At 40.6% G+C, this 23,245-nt stretch overlaps 1 protein-coding gene across 1 annotated transcript; it reads right to left on the bottom strand.

The window, feature by feature from the left end:
- Positions 1–7,467: 7,467 nt before the first annotated feature.
- Positions 7,468–8,617, bottom strand: LOC134219121 (homeobox protein Hox-B4-like). Its single transcript, XM_062697813.1, has one exon. It carries the CDS (start codon positions 8,552–8,554, stop codon positions 7,664–7,666), a length of 891 nt encoding a protein of 296 aa, XP_062553797.1. The 5' UTR covers positions 8,555–8,617; the 3' UTR covers positions 7,468–7,663.
- Between the last annotated feature and the right edge of the window lie 14,628 nt (positions 8,618–23,245).

The raw sequence follows: 23,245 nt of genomic DNA, 5'->3' as shown, positions 1-23,245 counted from the left end.
AATGAAAATAACAAATAATCATATATTTCATTGAATGTATTGAATTATAGGGGACTTTGGGGTCATACAAGTCTAAAAGCTCATTAAATATATTTTTTTTTACAAAATAGGATAACTTTTTTCACGGACGACAGAGGAGAATGAGAGCTTATTCAAAAGAAAATTTTCAAAGAAATTCAGTGAGTGATTTTTTATAGACGCGGGATACTACTGTATGTAGTTATTGAGCTCGTTTTACTCCAATGTCCCATAAATCAATTTTTTCATATTTTTCGTCCTTTTATCTTTTAAAATATTGTACTAAAATTGTGTTTTCCTCTTCATTGCTTCTGAGCTTGTTGACCTCAAAAACCCCTCGAATCAATTTTTTCAATGCAATATACGAGTATTTGTTATTTTCATAGTATAATTGACAAATTATTGAGCTATATAATTGCATAGAGGAATTTGGGCGAAAAGGCATGAGAAAAGAATATCGACTCTCAAATAATATGATTACTCTTGTCTAGTTGTGCGATCGGGTATGGTTTGGAAATGTTCGACATCGGCTCTATCAAGAAGTATTTAAAAATCGTTTCATTTCATTTATTTAGTTAACATCTAAACAGATAAAACTGAATCAACAATTTGACGCCACAATGCACGGTTCGAGGCCGCATCTCTCCATCCTCGGATACGCCCCACGCTCGCCAAGTCGTTCTGTACCTGGTCTGCCCATCTCGCTCGCTGCGCTCCACGCCGTCTCGTACCTGCCGGATCGGAAGCGAACACCATCTTTGCAGGGTTGCTGTCCGGCATTCTTGCAACATGTCCTGCCCATCGTACCCTTCCGGCTTTAGCTACCTTCTGGATACTGGGTTCGCCGTAGAGTTGGGCGAGCTCATGGTTCATTCTTCGCCGCCACACACCGTCTTCTTGCACACCGCCAAAGATGGTCCTAAGCACCCGTCTCTCGAATACTCCGAGTGCTTGCAAGTCCTCCTCGAGCATTGTCCATGTTTCATGTCCGTAGAGGACTACCGGTCTTATTAACGTCTTGTACATGACACATTTGGTGCGGTGGCGAATCTTTTCGACCGCAGTTTCTTCTGGAGCCCGTAGTAGGCCCGACTTCCACAGATGATGCGCCTTCGTATTTCACGACTAACGTTGTTGTCAGCCGTTAGCAAGGATCCGAGGTAGACGAATTCCTCGACCACCTCGAAGGTATCCCCGTCTATCGTAACACTGCTTCCCAGGCGGGCCCTGTCGCGCTCGGTTCCGCCCACAAGCATGTACTTTGTCTTTGACGCATTCACCACCAGTCCAACTTTTGTTGCTTCACGTTTCAGGCGGGTGTACAGTTCTGCCACCTTTGCAAATGTTCGGCCGACAATGTCCATGTCATCCGCGAAGCAAATAAATTGACTGGATCTGTTGAAAATCGTACCCCGGCTGTTACACCCGGCTCTCCGCATGACACCTTCTAGCGCAATGTTGAACAACAGGCACGAAAGTCCATCACCTTGTCTTAGTCCTCGGCGCGATTCGAACGAACTGGAGTGTTCGCCCGAAATCTTCACACAGTTTTGCACACCATCCACCGTTGCTTTGATCAGTCTGGTAATCTCTCCGTTATGGTTCTCGTCCATAATTTTCCATAGCTCTACGCGGTCTATACTGTCGTATGCCGCCTTGAAATCAACGAACAGATGGTGCGTTGGGACCTGGTATTCACGGCATTTTTGAAGGATTTGCCGTACAGTAAAGATCTGGTCCGTTGTCGAGCGGCCGTCAACGAAGCCGGCTTGATAACTTCCCACGAACTCGTTCACTAATGGTGACAGACGACGGAAGATGATCTGGGATATCACTTTGTAGGCGGCATTAAGGATGGTGATCGCTCGAAAGTTCTCACACTCCAGTTTGTCGCCTTTCTTGTAGATGGGGCATATAACCCCTTCCTTCCACTCCTCCGGTAGCTGTTCGGTTTCCCAGATTCTGACTATCAGTTTGTGCAGGCAAGTGGCCAGCTTTTCCGGGCCCATCTTGATGAGCTCAGCTCCGATACCATCCTTACCAGCTGCTTTATTGGTCTTTAGCTGTTGAATGGCATCCTTAACTTCCCTCAAGGTGGGGCTGGTTGGCTTCCATCGTCCGCTGAACTGACGTAGTCATCTCCTCCGCTGCCTTGACTTTCACTGCCTGTACTCTCAGCGCCATTCAGATGTTCCTCGTAGTGCTGCTTCCACCTTTCGATCACCACACGTTCGTCCGTCAAGATGCTCCCATCCTTATCCCGGCACATTTCGGCTCGCGGCACGAAGCCTTTGCGGGATGCGTTGAGCTTCTGATAGAACTTGCGTGTATCTTGAGAACGGCACAGCTGTTCCATCTCCTCGCACTCCGCTTCTTCCAGGCGGCGTTTCTTCTCCTGAAAAAGGCGGGTCTGCTGTCTCCGCTTCCGTCTATAACGTTCCACGTTCTGCCGGGTACCTTGCTGCAGCGCAACCGCCCGCGCTGCGTCCTTCTCCTCCAGAATCTGTCTGCACTCTTCGTCGAACCAATCGTTCCGTCGACTTCGAGCCATATACCCGACGTTGTTCTCCGCTGCGTCGTTAATGGCTGCTTTAACTGTACTCCAGCAGTCCTCAATAGGGGCCCCATCGAGCTCACCCTCTTCCGGCAACGCTGCCTCGAGATGCTGCGCGTATGCAATGGCGACATCAGGTTGATTCAGTCGCTCTAGGTCGTACCGCGGCGGTCGTCGGTACCGAACATTGTTGATGACGGATAGTTTTGGGCGCAGTTTAACCATCACCAGATAGTGGTCAGAGTCGATGTTAGCGCCACGATATGTCCTGACGTCGATAATGTCGGAGAAGTGCCGTCCATCAATCAGAACGTGGTCGATTTGTGATTCTGTCTGCAGTGGTGATCTCCAGGTGTACCGATACGGGAGGCTGTGTTGGAAGTAGGTGCTACGAATGGCCATATTCTTGGAGGCGGCGAAATCAATTAGTCGTAGGCCGTTTTCGTTCGTCAGCCGGTGAGCGCTGAACTTTCCAATAGTCGGTCTAAACTCCTCCTCTTGGCCAACCTGAGCGTTCAAATCTCCTATGATGATTTTGACGTCGTGTCTTGGGCAGCTGTCGTACTCACGATCCAGCTGCGCGTAGAATGCGTCCTTATCATCATCAGTGCTTCCGGAGTGTGGGCTATGGACGTTGATTATGCTGAAGTTGAAGAACCGGCCTTTGATCCTCAACCTGCACATTCTTTCATTGATCGGCCACCACCCGATCACGCGCCTTTGCATATCGCCCATCACTATGAAAGCTGTTCCCAGCTCGTGTGTGTTGCCGCAGCTCTGGTAGATGGTATGATTACCTCTAAACGTTCGCACCATTGATCCCTTCCAACAAACCTCCTGCAGCGCTACGATGCCGAATCCACGGTCCTTGAGCACATCGGCGAGTATGCGTGTGCTCCCGATGAAGTTGAGAGATTTGCAGTTCCACGAACCGAGTTTCCAATCGCTAGTCCCTTTTCGTCGCAGTGGTCTTCGCCGATGGTTCCGGTCCGTACTCTCTTGTTGATTGTTCGTTGCTTATGATTTTTAAAGGCTGGCTTGCAGGGCCTGACACCAAACCCCTAAATTTCCGGAGGACCATTCCTCCTTATTTCCGGTGGACCATGGTGCACAGTTTCACTTTAGAGTCCCTCGCTGGCACTCGGACGATGATCAGCCGCCCTAACATGGAGAACAGACGCTGTTGTGAGCCGATCCTGACATGGAGAACAGACGCTCAATAAGATTTGCACCTCCGGAGAGGAGCAAACCCCCCCTTCCCTGTCAGCATACGACCATAGTTCCCACCGGGGTTGGTTACCCGATCTTCCCTAAGGTTGCTCGTATCCCGGCCAGCACCGCGGGGAGGTAGGGATAGGAGTTGCTGGGTAAGAGGCTAAGGACCGCGAGATGGGGTCTATTTTATTCCTTTAGGTACGCGAAGTACCAATGGTACGCTTTACCCAGCATTTGCCGTTCCATTTAAAAATCGTATTTTATCTAATAAATCACAAAACAAAACATTTGCGAAATGATTTACTTCATTAGTTATTGTTTCACAAACATTTTTTAATGTCTGTACAACATTTTTGGACAATAATATCAACAATTATCTGTAAATATTATTTATTTTTACAGAATACATGAAAAATTCACATAAAATGCACTTTGATGCCTATTTGACCCCTAAATCCCTTAAATTTCTAACTATTGTCATATTTAGTGCACCTCTATGGATCCACAGTGAAGAGATGTACACAATTTTAGAGAAATTTCGTAAAGAGAAAATATAGAAAAAATATGAAAATTCGTTGGAATTTGTGTTGGGAATCCTACGCCGTTGCTCGCAAGGCTATCTGGAGACCCGTATAAATTAATATAATTTAATAAAAATAAAACACCAATAAAAAACCAAATCTTCCAGTCGTATTTTTTTTGTATATAAATTAACTATTACATCAAATATAAATCATAAAATAAAAAAAAAATAAAATAATGAATAAATACAATGGTTTCTAGTTAGCCTTGCCAGCAAAGGCGGAGTATTCTCGATTTTCGTTGCGGTCTAAAAGATTTTTTTCGGGTTTTCGGCAATCTCGGCAATTGTACTTGCAACATAAGACACATATCCATGCAATGGACGGGTACAGAATAGAAACATCAAATAATAACTGTGGAAATGTTAATGGAATATTGAGTAAAGAAGCAGGCCAAGATTCAGTGGTAATTTAGAGCCATTGAAGAGGAAGAAGAAGAAGAAGAATGAATTATTTTTTTTTTATGAATGAAGTAATCTATCTATGAAAATATAAATTTTTCGATTGAATATACGAATGATTGAAGTATCAAAATAAATATTTAAAAAGAAAAAAATAGTATTACCAAATAATAAAAAAGAAACACAATTCATTTATGAGAAACTACTGAGTTAGTTTCCTTCCGACCAAACCGATACGACTATTAAAATGAGCGACAGCGACACACAAAGCAGGAAACCCACCGAAACCGATTCAACGAGAACAGTAAACACTCTTGGTCGATCTGAACTCCCAATCAAATCAATCTATTCTCTTTGTATTTTTGGAGTCACCACAGCTCCACGTTCATGTTCACCGTCGCGTTTACACTTGCGGTGAGTTCACTGCAGATACGATTTCACGATGATTTCACAGGCATGACCGTGGAATGCTCATAAATCTGATATTATTGATGTTTTTCATGTTTTTATGCATCTCACTACTAAATGCAGCATCTGCCTTTCATTTGAACATGATTCCCTCACGATTTGAGTATGTATCAAGAAGTTATTATCGAAAAACAGTTTGTTCACGTTCACGTTCACGGGAGGTGTAAAATGCGCTTAAGTTTGGAAGATGATATTAGCATTTCCATATCATTGTAAATCGTTTAACTGCACGTAGAAGTAGCACACACAAAATCATTAAGAAAATATTGTGAATCGCATAAAATACGGCAGACTTAAGTGGGCTGGTCAGTGGTCACTTAGTGCGAATGTCGGAAGAAAGAATAGCGAAAACAATATTCAACAGAGAACCAGATAGGGGCTGGTGACTTCGTGGAAGGCTACGAACACGCTGGCTGCACGCGGTGGAATCGGACCTGGGGACCCAGAACGTTCGGGGAAACTGGATGAACATCGCCCAAGACCGACGATTATGGAGCCCAGACAATAGCCCAGACATCGGTTTATCGACGCTGTAGCCAACCAGGTACATATCCAGGTAGGTGGGTTCTGTGTTCCAGACAGACCCACTGGAGTCAAGAAAAGACTTTTTAATAGGCCACGATTATTCAAAACGTTGTTTAAAGAAAATAAAAATAGTAGAAGATCCTGATTGTGACATTTGAACATAAAATAGCTGAGCACGTCATATTTTTTTGTAGCAGTTTTGAATGCATTCGTGATAAGTTTTCATTTGAGTTTAAATATGGATCTTTGCTGATTTTTGACAAATTTGAAATCTAGATACATATATTCAAAGGCGTAGTGGATTAAAAACAATTTCAAGGCGATATGTGAAATAAAAATCAATGCAAATTTAAGTCGTATTCCATCTGTACATAAATCTGTCACTGTCACTCATGGCTAAACCCAATCAGGGGATAGAATATTTTAGTACAGTTCTGCATAAGCACCATACAGAAACTGTGATTCGGAAGATTTCAATACAACCATTATCTTTTTAAAATCTTAAAATTTGGTATGATTTTAATACAGTATCTATATAAAAAAGCTCACATTTCATGTATTAAAACCTCACAGAATTGTATATGCCAAGGTTATTATAATAATGGTAAGACTTGTTTTTTGCTGTATTTAAACGAATTATAGAAGTTAAGCAAAAGAGGATTTTACTTTTTACTTTTTACTTTGCACGTAGCCCTACTTTATTTGTAATCCAGAGCGCCTCGGCAAGCATCTTTTGTTCGCGTTTGTTTGTCACTTCCAAATCTGTCGATCTCAGCCGTACCGATCATTGGTTATGTATGATCAACTGGCTACTATCAGCAGACCCTGGATTCCAACTCCACCCACCGTTGCAACTTTTCTGTTTTAAAAAAGGCTCTTCGAAACGCAGCTGGAACAATATCACAAGTCGTTTTGCAATAAAAAAAACTGAAAAGCCGAAAAAAAAATTGCGAGCAACTAAAAACACAACCTTCCGTTCGCACTTTCAACCTTATTTTAACCCACAATGTTGTAGTTGTTCTGAGAGCTCTAAATTCATCAAGTCGTATTGTGTTAAAATCGAAAAAATAAACAAATCAATAAAAATGTGTAAATGTGTTTTATGTCATTATTCCGGAAAATAGAAAAATATATATTAAAGGGCCACCTTATTCTTCGATAGCATGACATTACTATTCGGAATAAGACTCTGAGAAAAAGATATAGTTTAGGCATCTTTCTGCGTAAATCTGCATCTAGGACTGCAGTGCAATGTTATTATTATAAAATACCTATTTACTAAAAGTTATGTGTAACTTCGAGGGTTTAGAATGACAAGAAGTAAGCTCCGTTATCGCTTCGTTGTTGGTCGATCTGAGCAAATCGGTTCGACATCATGAGGACTATTAACAATCGTATTGTTGTCTGCATCAATTTAATTGTTTGGCCACAAAACTCAACACATTTGGATTTTCGAGTAATCAATTTGATTCCATATTTTTTAAGTTATAATTGTTGGAGAAGAGATTGATGAAAAGATTGATGAGAAAAATATCGTCAACGAATCTTTTTTGCAACTCGTTGCATAAAAACTCTTAAGAGGCCTTAATCATAAACCATAAAGAACGTTTCTCCGGAATGGGTTATAGATAGAGAATGGCCTATTCTCACTTTGTCAACTACGGAATATATTTCTTTCAAAATATCTTAGAAGTTCCAGTTTGTTATAATAATAAAATTGAGATTTATTTTTAGTATTCATTGAAGTCGATATATAAAATGTTGATAACTTGCTATTATATCTATTTTTAAATTGTTAAAGAAATCAACACGATTAAGTTCTATTTATGTACATCTACTTTTGATTCTACAATTTTTACAAATCACTGGATTTTGCCCCCTGACCCATCACGAGTTCCAATTCAATGGAATCCTTTACTGAAATCCCAGGCATGTTGTTGAAGCAACTGCACTTGTTCAACCGAGGGTTTCCGGTCAATATCCTGATGGCAATTGCCGTCAACGTTCACGTCCTCACTATCGGATCCAATTCCTCCACATGTTGAACTTTGACAACAGCACTTTTGTTGATTGTGCGACTGGGATCGGCATGGTGACGCAGAGATGGACGAAGTGGCACTCGGGCAGATTGGAGCATCACCCTTCTTTCGCTTTACCCGACGGTTTTGGAACCAGATTTTCACTTGCTTTTCGGACAAGCGGAGACGGGTGGCAATTTCGATCCGGCGCAGTCTGGTGAGGTACATGTTGGACGAGAACTCGCGCTCTAGTTCCAGAAGCTGGGTGCTAGTGAAGGCAGTGCGAATCCTCTTGCTAGAAAGCTCATCGTCGATCGCGAACGCGAGGCCATCCGCGGGGGTTGGCGACGGCGTTGAAGACTTGATGATGGGCTGCTTGGCGGTGTTGTTGATTGGGGATGCTGCTGGGTACGGCGAGAACCGATCTGGTGTTTTCTCGCAGCGATAGAGTTTGCGGTAGTATTCCTCTTTGGGCGATAGCCTCGGCGGTTGGACATCGGTCGGTTGATATAATTTTGGCGACAGATCCAACGAAAAGTTATGAGGTTGAGGTAGATGGTGTTGGTACGGCAGATGTAGCTGTTGTTGGGCAGCAGCATGTTGTTGTTGTAATCCGAGTGAGAATAGATAGCTTCCAACGTAGCACGCCGAGTATGGTAAAGTGGCCGGCGGAGTCACTGGTAACTGAGTGAACTGGCTATAATCGAACGAGTTGCTTTTCACTGGTGTTGATTTATCACCGATCAACGAATCCACTAGAAATGATCGCGACATTTTGTATTTTTGATCACTCAAATATAGGCACGAAGGATATGTTACTTGTTGCAAAGCAAAGTGTAAACTGTTTGTGGAATGAGGGGTGAAGATCTATTTTATAGTGACCCTTGCACAGAAACTCATCCCCTCCATATTTTTCGTATCCTTTTCTTGTACAAGTAAAGGTGATCGAAAACGAGGGGTTGGAAAAATATCCTTCTTTCCTGCTTAACATCTCTGTGCGTTTGAAGGTAACATAGAAAATGTGACGAAGGATGAATGAGTGAAGGACGTAGGAAGCGATATTGGAAACAGTATTGCCGGCACGACGAGTAGTTCACTTTTCCACCATTTAAAAATTAAAGTTATATTTTAGTTAAACCAATTAGCTCGAAATGTAAAATCAATTACATATAGATATTAGGACAGTTTAATTCAATCAAAGTTAATTGCCTATATTCCGGGGATTAAAGCACATAACTTGGACATTAATTTACAATGTTCTGAAAACTTATATGTGAATATGTACGAGTCCCTTAGAAGGGAAAGTGGTTACCTCTAATACATTTTTCAAATTAATATCTTCCACATAATGGACATATTCACATATGAGTTTTCAGAAGACAGTTTAATGCATATGTATTTTCCTAAAGTTAGAATACATTTTGGCTTTTTGTATCATTAACATACAAAAATAGATAAGTTATTAATGTCAACTGGCAACCCTGAAGACTTTCTTTACTACCTTTTAACGCACTTTAGACACACTTTAGCAGCAATTAGGAAATATCCTTCTCACCCGGCCGCATCCCTCTCTCGTAATTCCACATGGTCCCGTGATAGGAAAAATACACACAGAAAGGCGCATCCCGAAACCCACATCGGTCGCGTATTATCTATTCATTACATTGTCGCATGCTGCACCCTTCCCGATTCCAAGTAGCTACAAGCGTATCAACCCCGCCCAGTTTTTCCCACTCTTCCCAGTTCTCTTTTGTGTATGGCGAAATGTGCATCACCGGCTGTTGCTACACTCCAAGGATAATGATCACTGACCTTTATTTAGCATTTCTTTTCGAGTGCTGTGCCAGACAAACCGTCTGCGTTGGAGCTTAGAGATCTAGGCAACTGGTAGGTGGTGTGGTCATGGAATAAACATTTTTTTGGAATTGTTGTGCAGATAATTAGAAGTGTGCCAGCTTATACTTACATTGTAGTGGTCGGATTAGAAATTGGAAACCGTGATTAGTTGCATGAATTTCTGTGCTTTTAATTGTGTTTCTCTTGTTAAAAATAAGTAATCCGAAAAAAAGAGTTTGACTAAAACGATGTGTAAAATCAAATGAAAAAACAAATACTGTTTATTAGACATATGCAAATTTCAAAACAAAACTCGCTAGAATGTGCATTATAGCTATACCGTGGGGCCCCTAGACACTTAATTCACGCAAACAGTCGCTATAATACACAATTCTAATCCAACTAACATGTTTGTTATATGTTCTGCGTGATACGGGTAATGCAAATCTCTTTAAAAATACAAATAAAATGAACTCCTCTTGAATCGAAATCCGTCCACAGTGTACGGATTTCGGATCATGGAATCTGAATCAAGGATGTTATTGATCATTTAGTAATTTTCGTTCGATCATTTAGTAGTTTGTCAATAACTCATTCCAGAAGCTGAATTTTAAAATGTGTTGTATGGTGGACTTCTAGTGCGAAGGTTTTTCTACTACTCTGCCTAACGGTTTATTTTTAGAATTTAAATAATAACGGAGTTATAACGCTAGTAGCAGTAACTTAAACTAAATAATTGTTTTTTTTTTTGTATCATTTAATCTAATTCACTGGAATTCAAACAATGAATTATTAGGAAGAGTTGTAGAAAAACCTTCGCACTAGAAGTCCACCGTACAACATATTTTATAATTCAGCTGTGGGGTCGTTCAAAAATGACGTCCACAGTTTAAGGGGGGAGGGGGTCAAGATTTTGTGACAGTGCGTACACTCGGTATACAAAAAAGCGTGACAGAGGGGAGAAGGGGGATCTAAATATCTCAAAAAGTAGTGGACGTCATATTTGAATCACCCCTTTTAGAATGAGTTATTGACTAACTACTAAATGATCGATAACATCCTTGATCTAAATCCGCCCGATATGATATCATAAGTGGGCCACCAACTCTTACATAACACTGTAATTTGTTCAACACGTACCTTCAGAAGCCATCCTGTGTGTTTTAGGGTGAACACACATTATTCACTTTATCGGTTCAGTTCACAACACACATGTTTAGAACAGGAAAAAGAAACCAGGTGAGGCATTCCACGGGGGCGTGTCAGTCGATCCTGAGCGACCATTTCGAAAATATTTGAAACTCTGCACAGTTTTTCAATTTCATCTAAATCGTCATTTTTCGATATCAAATCTTCATATTGAGTCACGACTAACATTTCAAAGGGGTGTATGTGAAAATGGTTCAAAAATATTTAAAAAGCTGCACAGCAAAAACGGAATGTTCGATTGTTATGATTTTTTCAGCAAAGTTAGACAACTAAATGGTGATTCTTAAGAAAATGTGCACAGCAAAAAAAAAAATTTTTTTGCCTTTAAAAATATCATTTTTGTCACAAAAACTCAAATATCTCAAAACCCTATCTTTTTTCGAACGTAATTTTTTAGGAAAACGGTCCATTATATTAGCTATCTACCATAAAAATTTGGTGATGGTAAACTAATAAACAAAAAGTTATGACATTTCAAACATTTCACAATTTTCATATTTAGTAAAAAAAATTTTTTTCTGTGTAAGTTATTTCGAGAATTGCAGTTTGATGCAGATTTTATTGTTAAGGGACGTGATTTAAACAAGTTGTTTTCATGATATTTTGATTTAATTATTCATAGCATCTATAAGAAACTTAGACACGATCCAGTGTTGTGATCAAAAGTATTGATAGTGTCATAATTTTCATTGCACGTGACTGGCGAAAAATTCTTTTAATAGTGTTGAAACCTGTTGATAATAACGTTGATAGAAACATATCAGATATGTTATTTTTAAGACAAAAGCTGCAAAATCAAAGATTTATATACACGTGTACGTCTATAGTTTACCTGCAAAAAATATACCTCTTAGAGAATAGACTTTATGATCGGGAGGAAACGGATATCTTCAACAACAACAAATGCATGATAGGTACATACCATGACAATGCTCACGAAAAGCAAAAGCAAAAAAATTACTACTACTAAGGTTGTTAAAGATCTTATAGTAATTGTTTTCTTCAGTCAAGCAAATGACACCAAACTAGTCAGTAAAAACTTAAAAGTGATTTTGTTTATTGAAATATTACGAACAACATGAGTAGCCGCTTTCTCAACTGTTGTAGGCCGTTTGATGGAAAAAAGTGTTCAAAAGAGTTACGAAATCTCACCGAAAGCACCATAGATAAACTGAAAGCGACTGGTTATGCTCCAATGTCCACATTGAATACAAATTTACGCATTTGCAATCTGTATATCATCGGTTGAGCAGAGCGCAGGAAGTTCGAAAACGACAGCAACTGAGGAATTGCCAGATGTATCGACAACAACTGAGGAATTACCAGAAGTATTAAGTGCTGAGAGCCTTGCCACCGTACCATCAGCGAAATCTGTTTCAACAAATCAATCGGAAGATGAGTGTATCCAAAAGGTCAACATCGAACGCTTTAACGAGGGCATAGCTGGGATAAAAGTGACTCCGATTAAATGGAGTAAGATGGACTACGTTTATTACCCGGAGAAAAAATACCGTGAAATAAACGAAGCTGTACGAAGAAACCTCTTCAAATTAGGACCTGATGATGTGGAAAATACAGACTACGATGAGGTAATTATAAATATGAAGGAAAGGTTCTCGAATGCAGCCACGACAAGGAAAGAAAAATTATTGATTTTGTCGATGCTGCCAAGTTCGTGGTCTATTCAGGATGCCATTGATGAGTTCAAAACCAATAGAAATACAGTAAAAGAGGCAAAACAATTGAAGAATAACTGTCTTTCAACCAAAAATACTAGGTCTAGTACTGCATTAACAGATGAGACAAAAGAAATAGTAGTTCAATATTTTGAAGATGATGAAGTAAGTCGAGCTATGCCTGGTCAAAAGATTATGTATCAGTAAAAAAGATGGAAAGCGTCAAGCAATCCAAAAACGATTAATGATGACGACTTTGAAAGAAGCGTACACACGCTTCAAGGAAATTCACGATAATATTAAAATAGGTTTTTCCTCATTTGCAAGCCTTCGGCCAAGGCAATGTAAGCTTCTTTCCAATTCAGGAACACATAATGTGTGTGTGTGCACAACCCATGAGAATATTAATCTTATTTTACATAGTTTGAAAAGAATCAATTTAACAAAGGATATTAAAATGTTAACTGGTAGTCTTTTGTGTGAAAATACAACATCAAATTGCTATCTACGATCTTGTTCGGATTGTCCAGATTCTTCATCATTGGAAAATACTTTATTCGCTGAGTTTGAAGAAAATATATTGATCAGTTATCATTTGAGCAATGGGTGACCACGGATAGGTGTGATATAGAAACTATTGTAAAACCTGTAGATGAGTTTGTGTCATATTTTTGCTTGAAATTAGAAAGTTTAATCCTCACGATTTCATTAAAACAGAACAATCCAGCTTTTTAAAAAATACGAAAAATACATTACAAAATGGTGAATTTTTAGTCATTTGTGATTTTTCTGAAAATTACAGCTTTGTATTGCAAGATGAAGTGCAGTCCCATCACTGGAACGTACAACAAGCTACAATTCATCCATTCGTTATTTATTTTAATGGAAGTACGCAAATTGAACACTTAAGTTTTATTATAATTTCCGAAGATTTAAGACACGATTCAGTATCCGTAAACTTGTTCATTGAAAAATGATTAACTTTTTACGCGTTGATAAGCATAAAGAAGTCAAAAGATATATTTCATGTCTGATGGAGCAGCGTCGCAGTACAAAAATCGTAAGAATTTTTCGAGCCTATGTCAATTTAAATCAATGTACGGAATTGATGCAGAATGGCATTTTTTGCTACATCACATGGCAAAGGTCCTTGTGATGCTATTGGAGGAACAATAAAGCGCATGGCCACAAGAGCAAGTTTAGCCAAAGAACGTGAGCATCCAATTAAAACTGCGAAAGAACTTTTGATTGGGCAAATCGTAGAAAAGAAAAGATTTAACCAAATTATCATTTTGTTTTACTACTACTGAAGAGTACGAAATAAAGGCTTCAGAGCTCAGCGAGCAATTTAATAACGCGAAAACGATCCAAGGAACCCAAAAATTTCACTGTTTCATTCCATTGTCGGAAAATAAAATTAAAGCAAAACTATACTCAAACTGTGCTGATAATAATTCAAAAGTGTTCGATATTTTAAAAAATTTGAATAAAATAAATAAAAATAAGTATTAATAAACTGTTTTCATGATATCATAACCCATACCAAAATTCAAACCCAAAACTCTTAGAGTTTCTATAACAACATTGTGTAACTGCCACATTTAATTTAATACTTAGGATAATATTAATTCATTTTATTTATTTATACATATAATATTTATACATATAATATACATAATATCGATGAATACATAAATATGGAATATCATACAAACAACTTGTTTAACTCACGCAAGGCCCTTAACAATAAAATCAGCATCAAACTGCGATTCTTGAAAAAAAAAACACGGAAATTTTTTTTGTTTACTATATGTGAAAATTGTGAAATGTTTGAAATGTCATAACTTTTTTGTTTATTAGTTTACCATCACCAAATTTTTATGGTAGATAGCTAATATAATGGACCGTTTTCCCTAAAAAAATTACGTTCGAAAAAAGATAGGGTTTTGAGATATTTGAGTTTTTGTGACAAAAATGATATTTTTAAAGGCAAAAAATTTTTTTTTTACTGTGCACATTTTCTTAAGAATCACCATTTAGTTGTCTAACTTTGCTGAAAAAATCATAACAATCGAGCATTCCGTTTTTGCTGTGCAGCTTTTTAAATATTTTTGAACCATTTTCACATACACCCTTTTGAAAAGTTAGTCGTGACTCAATATGAAGATTTGATATCGAAAAATGACGATTTAGATGAAATTGAAAAACTGTGCAAAGTTTCAACTCAATAGAAAATCATGAATTAAAAATTTTCTTAAATTTTGATGCTGTTGCTTGGAATCGCTCAGGTACTAAATAAATCGCCTGCTTACAGCGACACACTAAGAGTTAACTTTTAGAAATCTGTATGGCAAAAGGCATCTAATGTTTAATATCCCGAAAATAAGGGTGCCTTAATCGAAAAAAACATTTGATAGACGTAGTAGTAGCTTCCTACATGACTGGTACCAAATAGTTTTTCGTGAAAAGTTCCTACTGTTGATAAAACCCGCCATACAAACTTCAGGTGGTTAACTCATGCTGGCTATTTTTACATATACGATAGCGCATGGCTACGGCAGTGGCGGATAGGAAACCAACCAATGTATGTGATTCATTGAACTTGAAATATGGTGTTCGCGAGGTTACGTAAAACTTTGTCATTGAAAGTTTACGGCCTATTTCCTATTTTCAGAGTAGAAAAACATTACACCAAAGATATGCACATGAGAACGGAATAATTTTTCAAATTAACCATTTCTAATCTCTTTAAATTTAAAAAAAATCATGAGGTGGACGAACCTCGGTTCTGTACGGATTTCGGTCCCTCACGGTATGTACCTTCGACTTAATTAATTCTTATGAAATGATGTATAATGTCATTGACACAGGAGCATGAAGGCTTATACTTTTGAAGTGTTTCACATTTACTCATTAAAAACTATGAAAAACATGATAAAATAATGAATAAAATCTACTACTCCTGACTCAAAATCCGTCCACCGTGGACGGATATCGAATAAAAGGATCAGAATTTGTACAGCTATTTTTCAACTAAATATTTAAATTGAAGCAGTTTGATTGACTAAACTACCACTGTAAATAGTTCGATACGCACCTTGAGAAGCGATCCCTTCGATTTGTATTCCGCTTATCTTATGTAATGGCTCGCAATTAGCAATTAAAACACAGTTACTTTTGGTGCAATTATGCTCTACCCGAAAACAAAATGGCGGCAAAAACTCCGCGTTTGGTGTGTTTTGCTTTGCGATTTGCTGTTTTAATTTCGAAGCCTTCTTTCCATTTCTATGCCCTATGTTTATTCTTTGTTCTTTGTTTATTTGTACACCCAAAAAACAGATCTTACAATTATTGTATAAAAACGTGGCATATACAAATCTGTAAGATTTTTATACAGAAACTAGTTGACCCGGCAGACATTGTCCTGCATAGTAGGCGAAAATATGCGTTCTGAACTGCCCTGGCGAAATTCATATACAAATCTTAATTTCAGTTTTTCACGATTTACTCAAATGATTTTCGTAAGAGGAAATATCATATAAACCCGTCGGAAACAATAACGAACATATCTGCTGAAGGAATGAAGAAAATCCATCCAGCCGTTTTCGCGTTATGCGGATACGAACACAGACCATTTCATTTTTATTATATAGATTGTATTAAAATATTACAAATCTGTATAATTTTAATACAACGATTGTATAAAAATCTTCCAAAAATTGTATATGCCCAATTATTATACAGTTTCTGTAAGGTTCTTATGCAGAACTGTATTAAAATCTGCCATCCGCTGGTTGGGTGATATACATTCATCTGACACTTTAGGGGTCTTAATGAACAATTGGCTTAATATACTAACTAACTAAAACATACAACATATAAAAACGCCATAAAAAATAAAAATTATGCCTAGAAAATAGTTATCATCTTGATAAGAGTCGTTCTTGAAAGGTCCGCGTGGTTAAGTTGAAATCAAACAGTTCAAAAACGTCATTGAAAATACTACACATAAATCTAATAGGATCATGCTGACCATACTCAACGTTTCGCGTTTCAAGGTGGAGGAAATTCCGCTGGCGTAGAATTCTTGTAGGAGCGTAAATATTGATCTCAGTTAGAACAGATGGGGCGTCAATTTCTCCTTTTAAAATTTTCGCCACAAATACAGCTTGAGCGATGGATCGTCGTCGTTCTAGTGTTTGTAGTCCAAGAAGTTGGCAACGTTCTTCATATGGAGGCAGGTTTGTGGCATCATTCCACGGGAGGAAGCGCAGAGCATATCGTAAGATTTTTTTCTGAACTGATTCGATCCTAGCAATCCAGTTGGCGTGGTATCGACACCAGGAAACCACACTTGACTCCAAAATGGATCGTACCAGCGAACAATACAGTGATCGCAGGCAGAATGGATCATGGAATTCTGAAGAAATTTTGAGTATAAATCCAAGCTGTCTATTTGCTTTAGAAATTACATCAGAGTAGTAGACTCGAAATGTGAGGCCACTATCCAGCATAACGCCTAAGTCTCGTACTTGCGTTACTCTTTGCAACGGCTGGTCTGCGATGGTATAGTCAAAGACAAATCGTTTGATCTTTCGATGAAACGAGATGATACTGCATTTAGCAATGCTAACTGTAATGAAGTTTCTGGAACACCACATTACAAAATAATCTACCATCTTCTGAAGCTCCATGCAATCTTGTAGACTCTTAATTATCATGTAGATCTTGACATCGTCTGCGAAAAACGATCGGCATCCGGGTGGCAACAATATATCGATTTCATTTATGAATAGCACAAAAAGCAATGGGCTTAGATTGCTTCCTTGAGGAACTCCGGAAATGTTACAAAACGTTTCAGACTGTTCAGTTCCTATTTTGACACACAGTGTGCGGTTAGACAGGTACGATGTTAACCATGAGACAAATGCGGGGGAAACGTCAATTTTCTCCAATATAGTAATATTCCATGGTCAACACGATCAAAGGCTGCTTTGAGGTCCGTATAGACAGCATCAACCTAAGCACCAGAATCCATGCTACGTAGGCATGTGGAAAGGAATTGAACTAAGTTCGTTGAAACAGATCTCTTTGGAAAGAATCCGTGTTGATCAGAGGAAATGTAATGCCGGCAACTAGCAAACAGAGCATCATTTACAATAATCTCGAACACCTTCGAGCTAGCACACAGCGAAGTAATGCCAAGATAGTTTTGAATGTCTGCCTTGTCACCTTTCTTATGGACAGGGAACATAACCGATGATTTCCAACAAGTAGGGAATTAACGTTGCGCCAAGGAATTATTGAATATAACAGTGAGTGGATATACAAAAGCATCAGCGCATTTTTTTAATACACAGGCAGGAATTCCGTCAGGACCAATAGAGCTGGACTGTTTCAATTTATCGATTGCTGCTTTAACAAGATGCGTAGAGATTTCGAAGCAACTTAACTCAACCGTATTCCTAGGAGTGTCATGAAGTGCTGCGATTATTTGCGATTGCGATGCCACAGACCCGTTGAATGCAGTCTTGAAATGTTCCACGAACAGGTTGCATTTCCACCGGCAATCCATTTCCTTTCCTTTTGGAATTAACGAAAGACCAAAAATGCTTCGGGTTCCTACGGAGGTTGGACTGTGTACGGATCACGTATCGCTTGTATAGAAAATTGTTGTACAGACAATAACTGTTACTCGCCTGAGTGAACACCCGATTTAAGAATGGAGAACGAGATCGACAGTAACTACGTAAAGCTTTTGACCTTGCTCGTTTCAACTGACGTAATCGGGAATTCGACCATGGTGGTTTAGGGACAGATCGTCGGAGAGGAACGCAGTCAAGGATGGCTTGATTCACCTGCTCGTTGAAGTAATCCACTGCGTCATCCACGCAAGTTGCCGTATCAATGGCAGAGATTGCCTCACACAAAGTAGTGTAATCGGCGCGATGAAAATCCAGGCTATGTAGATCCGCGACATCTTCGTATACCGTTGGGAGTTTCAGTTGAATGGTGATCTCAAGGGCCGGATGGTTCAGATCGAGGTCGATCAAAGGTTCCGTAGCATTAAAAACAGAAGATTCACTTTTGATGTTGTCATTGACTAGAACCAAGTCAAGTATACGAGAATTGTGATTAGCAATCGGGTTGATTTGCGTAAGGCCGTTTAAACTGAATCCGTTTAACAAAATTGAGGTAGAGGGCGGGAGGTACGATTGCTGCACATCCAAGACCGGGAACGTATTCTGCCAAAGACCAAACCAGATTGGATTGATTGTAATATCCAAGCTGAATTGCGACGTCCAAATCTGTCCAAATCGTCCAAATCTGATCCAAATCTGAATGAATTGCCCGAATAGATTCGACATGATTATTAATATCAGTGACATTTGTTCGCCGGTCTGGCGGTAGGTAAAGAACTCCGATGCTAGCAGTACCAGTGGGCATTTTAATCCTGATCCATAGTTGTTCGAGGGAGTCACAGACCGGTGTAGGATCTATGCAACATAGAGGATCTATGTAACATGTTGCCTAATCTTACTCTCTATAGCCCTAATCTTACTCTATTAATTGCAATTTGCAATTTAAACACAGTCACTTTCGGTACAACTATATCCGGCACACGCCAAAAGGGTGCCTGAAACTTTGCGTTTTCTGGGTGGCGATTTGTTTTTCAAATGTAATAGTTAAAATTGCGAAACACTGTTTGTGGTGGTTGCACATGAGATTTACTTTCTCTGAATTTTACATCTCCAACACCGTTCTGAACATTTGTTTAAATCTGTGTCTGTGATTGTTTGTGAAGTTAATCCTCATTTGTTCTAATTAATCTAAAAAAAGCCGACGGTTGGTGTGAAATAAGCAGCATATTGATGAATTTATTATTATTATTATTCTTTATTCAGACTAAGGCCGAAGTGGCTTGTGCGGTATATAAGAGTCTTCTCCATTTGGCTCGGTCCATGGCCACACGTCGCCAACCATGCAGTCTACGGAGGGTCCGCAAGTCATCTTCCACCTGATCGATCTACCTTGCCCACAGCGCACCACGCCTTCTTGTGCCCGTCGGATCGTTGTCGAGAACCATTTTAACCGGGTTACTGTACGACATTCTGGCTACGTGCCCGGTCCACCGCAGTCGTCCGATTCTCGCGGTGTGAACGATGGATGGTTCTCCCAACAGCTGATACAACTCGTGGTTCATTCGCGTCCTCCACGTACCGTCGTGCGAGTTGGAGGACCATCGTCCAGGTCTCGTGTCCGTAGAGGACTACCGGTCTAATGAGCGTTTTGTAGATTGTCAGTTTGGTACGGCGGCGAACTCTATTCGATCGGAGCGTCTTGCGGAGTCCAAAGTATGTACGATTTCCAGCCACTATGCGTCTCCGAATTTCTCTGCTGGTATCATTTTCGGCGGTCACTAGTGAGCCCAAGTACACAAATTCTTCTACCACCTCGATTTCGTCACCTCCGATGCAAACTCGCGGTGGGTGGCTCACATTGTCTTCTCTTGAACCTCTTTTTATCATGTACTTCGTCTTCGACGTGTTGATGACTAGTCCGATCCGCTTGACTTCCCTCTTCAGTCTGATGTAGGCTTCCTCCATCTTCTCAAAGTTACGTGCCATAATATCTATGTCGTCGGCGAAACCAAATAGCTGGACGGACTTATTGAAAATTGTACCACTCGTGTTAATCCCTGCTCTTCGTATTACCCCTTCCAAAGCGATGTTGAATAGCAGACACGAAAGACCATCACCTTGCCGTAACCCTCTGCGGGTTTCGAAGGGACTCGAGAATGCCCTGAAACTCGAAATACGCGCATCACCCGATCCATCGTCGCTTTGATCAACCGTGTCATTTTATCCGAAATCCGTTTTCGTGCATTAGCTGCCATAGCTGGTCCCGATAGATTGTATCATATGCGGCTTTGAAGTCGATGAATAGATGATGTGTGGGCACGTTGTATTCGCGGCATTTCTGCAGTACTTGGCGAATGGCGAACACCTGTTCCGTGGTGGAGCGTTCGCCCATAAAACCCGCCTGGTACTGCCCCACGAACTCCCTTGCAATTGGTGCTAGTCGACGGCATAAAATTTGGGAGAGTACCTTGTAGGCGACGTTCAGCAATGTGATTGCGCTGTAGTTGCTACACTCCAGCTTATCGCCCTTTTTGTAGATGGGACACACGACACCTTCCATCCACTCCTGCGGTAAAGCTTCCTCCTCCCAAATCTTGATATTGACCCAGTGCAGCGCTCTAGCCAGTGCCTCACCACCGTGTTCAAATAGCTCTCCTGGTAGTTGGTCAACCCCATGGGGCTTTGTTGTTCTTCTATCCTCCTGGATTTTCTGGAGATCCAGAGCCGGTAAGATTATGTCCTGCGCGCGTTCTCCCAGGTCCATCACCATATCGCCATCTTCGTCTGCCACATCGCCATTCAGGTGCTCTTCGTAGTGCTGCCGCCACCTTTGGATCACCTCACGCTCGTTCGTAAGAAGGTTCCCGTTCATGTCCTTGCACATATCAGGCAGTGGCACGTGGCCCGTACGTGAACGGTTTACCTTCTCATAGAACTTTCGTGTGTTATTAGTGCGGTGCAGTTGCTCCGTCTCTTCACGGTCTCGATCTTCCTGCTGGCGCTTTTTCCTCCGGAAAATCTAGTTTTGTCTGTTCCGCACCTGTTTATATCGTGCCTTGTTCGTGCGGTGTTGCAGCAATCTCGCCCATGATGCATTCTTCTCTCCTACTAACTGCTCACATTCACCGTCATACCAGTCGTTCCTCCGAGGCCACCGTGCCAAGTGCAGCGGTTGCGGTGATACCAATGGCGGATCGAAAATCTTTCCAGCCATCTTCAAGAGACGCTGCACCTAGCTGCTCTTCCGTTGGGAGTGCCACTTCCAGCTGCTGCGCGTATTCTTGGGCTAGTCTACCGTCTTGTAGCCGCCCAATGTTAAGCCGCGGCGTCCGACTCCGACGCGTGTTGTACACCGTCGAAAGTTTTGAGCGCAGGCATACTGCAACGAGGTAGTGGTCGGATTAAATATTCGCACTGCGGTAAGTGCGGAAGTTCGTGATGTCGGAGAAGAATTTACCGTCGATTAGAACGTGGTCGATTTGGTTTTCCGTTACTTGATTAGGTGATTTCCATGTGGCCTTGTTGATATTCTTACGAGGGAAGAAAGTGCTCCGGACTACCATTCCGCGGGAGGCTGCAAAGTTTATGCATCGTTGGCCGTTGTCGTTCGATACGGTATGCAGACTATCCGGTCTGATGACCGGTCTATACATTTCCTCCCTTCTTACCTGAGCGTTCATGACGATTGACGATTTTGACGTCCCGCAGTGGGCATCCATCGTATGTCTGCTCCAGCTATGCGTAGAACGCTTCTTTCTCGTCGTCGGGTCTCCCTTCGTGTGGGCAGTGCACGTTGATGATGCTATAGTTGAAGAAACGGCCTTTCCGCAGCTTGCACATCCTTGCGTTGATTGGCTGCCACCCAATCACGCGTTGGCACATCTTTCCCAGCACTATGCAGCCGGTTCCCAGCTCGTTGTAAGTGCCACAGCTTTGGTAGAAGCTAGCCGCTCGATGTCCGCTTTTTCACACTTTCTGTCCTGTCTAGCACATTTCCTGCAGCACTTGCGGGGATGTAATTGATCGTAGATTATACTGTCGCAACCTGAGAAGCCTTGCAACTTGCAATTTTTTATTCGTCGCCTTGGTCTTTGCCGATTATATCGAGTCGTATTATCTCTTATATTGCTCGTAATAATTGGTTTTCCAGGCGGTTTAGCGGGCCTGCGTAAACCTCCTGTCTCGTCGGAGGGCCGTCTTGCAGAAATTGTATCTTTAGATGGATAATACGGCCATTACACAAGATACAATCCTTTGCATAGCTTCTATTTATATTCCTCCGCTCCACTTAACCGACGAAAACTTTGGAGCGCAGTCTCCCTTCTATTATCTCCAGTATGAATATTGGGTGATATGAATGGACATGGAATTGAATGGGGCGAAGAATATGACGATTATAGAACCCCAATTTTCTATGATTTGTGTGGCGATTTCAACTTGAGTATTCTGAACAATGGTGAATAACTCAAATAGGACTAAATGGTCAACAAAGCCGTATTGATCTGTCTTTATGTTCAAATTCACTATCATTAGATTGCACGTGGAAGGTAATCCAAGATCCCCATGGTAGTGACCATATGCCGATAGTTACCACAATTAAAAGTAGCTATCAACAATCTGAGCCAGTTAATGTTCCTTTCGACCTCACGAAAAACATTGACTGGCAAAAATTTGCATCGGTGGTAAAAATTGGTATTGGATCAACTGATATTCTTCCACCACTGGATGAATATCGATTCCTTACCAAATTAATTCAAAAAAGCGCACTAGAAGCTCAGAAACGACGCGTTCCAAATACATCTGTCATAATAAGTCCAGTCACTCCTGGATGGGATGATGAATTGTATTCTGAGAAATTTGATGCCTTCAAGGCTTTCCGTAAACACGGAAGGTCTGACCTTTGCGAAGAGTACTTGAGGATTGAAAGAAAGCTCAAAAATCTTCTAACGTTTTGTCGAGGGACTATCGCCCGCAACATGTGGAACCGCATTTCAACCAATGAGAGTGAAGAATACCAACAGTACCGCTGTTTCGAGATTCGATCACCGATTCCGGTTCTTTGGGTGGATTGGGTGATTCTCAATGCTGGAACTATTCATGTC

The sequence above is a fragment of the Armigeres subalbatus genome, chromosome 3 (assembly GCF_024139115.2).
Source record: "Armigeres subalbatus isolate Guangzhou_Male chromosome 3, GZ_Asu_2, whole genome shotgun sequence".
NCBI lineage: Eukaryota > Metazoa > Arthropoda > Insecta > Diptera > Culicidae > Armigeres > Armigeres subalbatus.
Note: the sequence above shows the minus strand (reverse complement) of the source record. Positions and strands in the feature narration are given on the sequence as shown.